Raw genomic sequence first — 4,190 nt, forward strand, 5'->3', positions numbered from 1 at the left:
GTATTTAGTTTCTAATAAGGGTGAAGTTTGGTGTGATAAGTAGCTCCAAGAAATTGGCAGCATCAGGGATCTTAGGCAGAAACCAGTTTTTGAAACCTAAACCAGATTTCACCACTCGGGGGGTTAGCAAAGTCAAACACTGCCCCATACACTCTGCGAAGAGGCTCCCATAGTTTCTTTCCTCTCTGCACAACATTTCAAGAACCAAATTCAATATTTATGTGTATGTTATATTAAAAACTCTTATATATTAAGAACTATATGTATGATATATATTGTCTGTGTGTGTGCGATATGTACATATTTACATACAAGTGGTGGTATAGTCTTATTTTCCCTTGTTTCTTATAGGCGTTTTTATAACTTAAATCATTGAGTTCTCAGTTCCGTGAACTGTTCACGGGTTTTGAATAGAAAAATCTACGGATGAGAATATTTTTGGACAAGATCAGATCAGCATTATGCGTTGGATGCGTAATTGAGAAATTTGGGCATATTTTAAGCGTGAATCCAACTTTGGTTCAAGTTATTCCTTTACAACGTCTATTTTCTAACTTAAAAGGTGATTATTTTTGTTTCTCTGCTATATTAGTAGTCTATTTTGATCCTTATTAAGGGACCAAAAAGATCAATAAAAACAACCTTAAGAATTAAAAGCAAGTAATTTTTAAATTAAAGAGACAAAAGTATCCACTTGCCATTAATTTAGAGGGAAATTATTCCTAAGGAAAAAGAAAAATAAAATGAAGCCATTAACTTGTAACAGTTAGATTGACGTAGTTTTGCTGTTAATTTTGTTAACCACTTGCCGTTAAACTATGTATGGTCAGAGATTTCTTTGTTAACTGGGTCAAAACCAAAGGGCAATAAAGAAACAGAGAAATGAAGGAACCTTAACACCATGTAGTTTTTTTTTTGTTGTTGTTTATAAAACACCATGTAGATGTAGGTTATGTCTCAGACGACATTATTCTATTTATAGTATTTAAATGATATAAGATGTTATCAAAATTCTGGTGCCTGGTTTACAGATTTGAATAGTCCTCCCATGGATAGTATTTTTTATACTCACGATTTTCAATAAAAAAAGATATACAGGTTTGATTTTATTTGAATGAAAGAGATAAACTTATATACCAAAAATCAAACCTGTATAAAAAATAAATATATTTTATGATCTATAAATTATGATGACTTGATAAATTATCAATATTTTTTCGAGAATTATATTCATTCATAAGGTTAAGAATAAACCCAAAAAGTATTGTAAGGAGGATGGATAAAAAAATCCACAGAAATCTCTCCATGATTTACGGAAGAGAATCTTATTTTATAATTTGCTCACTGTTATTTTGAATTCTATAGAATGATTTGTAACACTTGATCTAATATATGGTGAAAAGAAAGAATTAGTTGACTTAAATTCTCCATTTGCTAAGAAGATATCACTTAGAGGAGAGGGGAAAACAATAAAAGAAAAAAGAAAAAAAATCCACATACTACATTTTTATTTGTTCAAAAAATATTGTTTCAAAACACCCTCAGGGTACCGTAATAACCCCAGTGTTATTAGTATGCTTTCGCCGTAGGAGAAAGCTTTCCATTTGCCAATTTTTAAGTCAATCCTAATATTTATTTTCTCTTTAATAAAATCTCAATGTATTCTTACTGGTTTTTTGAAGTTAGCTACAGAATAAATTTTGAATTTAAGACTTTTGACACACAAAGCTCCTCACCACTGTTAAAAAATATGGTTGGTGTTAAAAAATAATTTATTAAATATTTCTAACGGCACTTACAAAACAAATACTAAAAGAAGAGTTTATAGCCGTGAACAACATATATAAACAATAACAAATCAGACACACATACTCAAAACTTTTATCATGAATGGTTATCTTATAATACCAACAAATGCTTTTCTTGGCTAGCTGAATCACTGTATTAAACATTAAGGGATATACGTCACTTAGTTGATGATTGCTATTTGCGTCAATATCAATTCGAATTATTAACAACATAAAGGCAATTTTATTTTATTCATATTCCATGTAATCAAAGATGGAGTGTAGATGAATCCCCATTATTAACCCCATCCCCTTTAGAATAAAAACATCAATAACATTGACAATGAACAAACTTAATCCCTTGTATTGCCTTGTAAGGATCCCAAAGTGCTTATTTTTCCTTTCTAATGAAGCTTAACCTTGGTGTCATAAGTAGCTCCAGGCTTCCAATTAGCAGGGATATGGATCTTGGAACGCACCCAATATTTATAGCCCAATTGAAACCTCAACTGGATTTCACCACTTGGTGGGTTAGCATAGTCGAACACTGCCCCATAGGACCTGCGCAAGGCTTCCCATCGTTGTTGCCTTTTCTGCTCAACATTTCAACAACCAAATTCAATGCAACTACACACGGAAACAAAGCCAATGTATATATACATAACAAAGTTGCTCATATCAATGACGTAATATGTTGATCACTTAAATATTATGTTAACTATTCATGTGACACATTATATCAGTAGTAAACTAGCTAACAACATATGGTTGAATTAAGAAGGTGGCAAAAGTTTAATGTTGATGTACCTGCCACATTTCAACAGCAGTGATGTCGTGTATTCCATTTACATTGAGAATCACGACAGCGAAGTAACCAGGGTTTGTGCTAGCTTCCTTGATATGAAACAAGACATTGCTGGTGTATGTACAAGGAACCCTTTTGTATTCAATATCCACTGTACCGTATTTCTTAAGGTTTGCAGATGCAGCGTTGTTACGTCCCAATTTTGAGAAGGCGCGTGGGCTCATAATGAAGTCTGTATTGTCACCGGCACCATTGTCTGTTACCACCAGGTGTGCTCCATTCACATCGCACAAACTTGGTATTTTGCACCTTACCTTAATCATCATCATTTATTTTTTATGAATTAACAATACATAATTAGTTCAAATATTTTGTTTCATTTGGCTAAGGATTCATGTGATAAATTAAAAAAATATATATATATGTTGAAGAGTACCTGATAACATGCACCACAGCCAGCTCCATTTCTCCATAGTCCAGACACATCTGCGACACTGCCATTATACACTGTCCTTCCATATTCGCCATAGCCACAAGCTCCACCTGAAAAATAATACCAACTTGTTTTGTGATTGTCTGCACATTTTATTTCTAAAAATTAGAAGTTATCAAATTCTTCAAATGTTTCCGAAAGAAAGGAAAAATATGTAGTTTCAAACATGGGTACACGTTCTAATTTTAACAAGCACAAGCAATGGAATGTATCTAACTATATCTAGGAGAAATTATTGCATGATAGGTAAGCTCTACATGACTTTGTTTCATGATTTGAAAAATATAACTACATGTCATATAAAATTTGGCCATAGTGTCGGATCATGTAATAATTTCTCTTATATATCTATGTAGTTAAGAACGTACTTGGAGCTCCATAGCCATCATGGGTACCATAATAGGTTGCTCTGGATTTGGTGAAATGTTCCTTGCAGTTACACAGTGCAGGGAAGAGGAATATGACACAAACAAGGCCAAGTTGGTGCCTGAAACCGAGTTCCATGACAAATTCTCTGGAGAGAAATGCAGGAAGTTGTTACGAGATAGTCACCAATGCGATAAACCAAAGGATAAGATGTGAAAAGGCTTTATGAGATTGGAAGCAAATATTTGGAGTTATATTTATAATACAGATCCTTAGCTCTTACTACATTCATATACTTTGTTTTAGTAATCGTTTCTGTAAAGTTTTACATTTCTGGTTCTGTGAGCTGCTCATTGATTTTGATTAGCAAAATCTACGGTTTAAAACATTTTTGGATAAACACGCAAGATCAGAACCCCTTTTGCATGTGATGCATAATTTAGAAATTTGGACATATTTAAAGTTTAAATCCAACTTGATGAAAATTATTTTTATAAGTTCATCTATTTTCTAACCGCTACGTTTTATTCTATCCAAGAGGTTATGGGTCGGAGAAAAATGATGACATGAATTTGATTAAAAAAAAGTACAATATTTTGATAAACGTAATTTGCTATGGAAAATATAAATTAATTTGAAATAACCAAATACAGTGGTACATTATTAGAAAATTGAAATAATTAAAAAAGGCTTTCACTCAATGGAACAGATTTATATGTTAGTTACGTGACACTCATTC

General features: G+C 32.4%; 1 protein-coding gene across 1 annotated transcript; it reads right to left on the bottom strand.

Moving 5' to 3' along the window:
• Positions 1 to 2,008: 2,008 nt before the first annotated feature.
• LOC109811819 (expansin-like B1) lies at positions 2,009 to 3,693 on the bottom strand. The gene is made up of 4 exons (XM_020375658.3): positions 3,454 to 3,693; positions 3,029 to 3,135; positions 2,595 to 2,906; positions 2,009 to 2,380 (listed from the first exon to the last, which is right to left on the bottom strand). The coding sequence occupies exons 1-4, from the start codon at positions 3,587 to 3,589 to the stop codon at positions 2,192 to 2,194; spliced, it is 744 nt and encodes a 247-aa protein (XP_020231247.1). The 5' UTR covers positions 3,590 to 3,693; the 3' UTR covers positions 2,009 to 2,191.
• Between the last annotated feature and the right edge of the window lie 497 nt (positions 3,694 to 4,190).

The sequence above is a fragment of the Cajanus cajan genome, chromosome 5 (genome assembly GCF_000230855.2).
Source record: "Cajanus cajan strain Asha chromosome 5, NIPB_CcT2T_4, whole genome shotgun sequence".
Classification (NCBI taxonomy): domain Eukaryota; kingdom Viridiplantae; phylum Streptophyta; class Magnoliopsida; order Fabales; family Fabaceae; genus Cajanus; species Cajanus cajan.

Excerpts from the sequence above, each read along its gene's own strand:
- LOC109811819 (XM_020375658.3), bottom strand. The coding sequence starts at position 3,589 with ATGGAACTCGGTTTCAGGCACCAACTTGGCCTTGTTTGTGTCATATTC. Across the intron at positions 3,136-3,453 it reads TGATGGCTATGGAGCTCCAA|GTGGAGCTTGTGGCTATGGC; the intron begins GTACGTTCTTAA and ends ATTATTTTTCAG. Across the intron at positions 2,907-3,028 it reads GCTGTGGTGCATGTTATCAG|GTAAGGTGCAAAATACCAAG; the intron begins GTACTCTTCAAC and ends ATGATGATTAAG.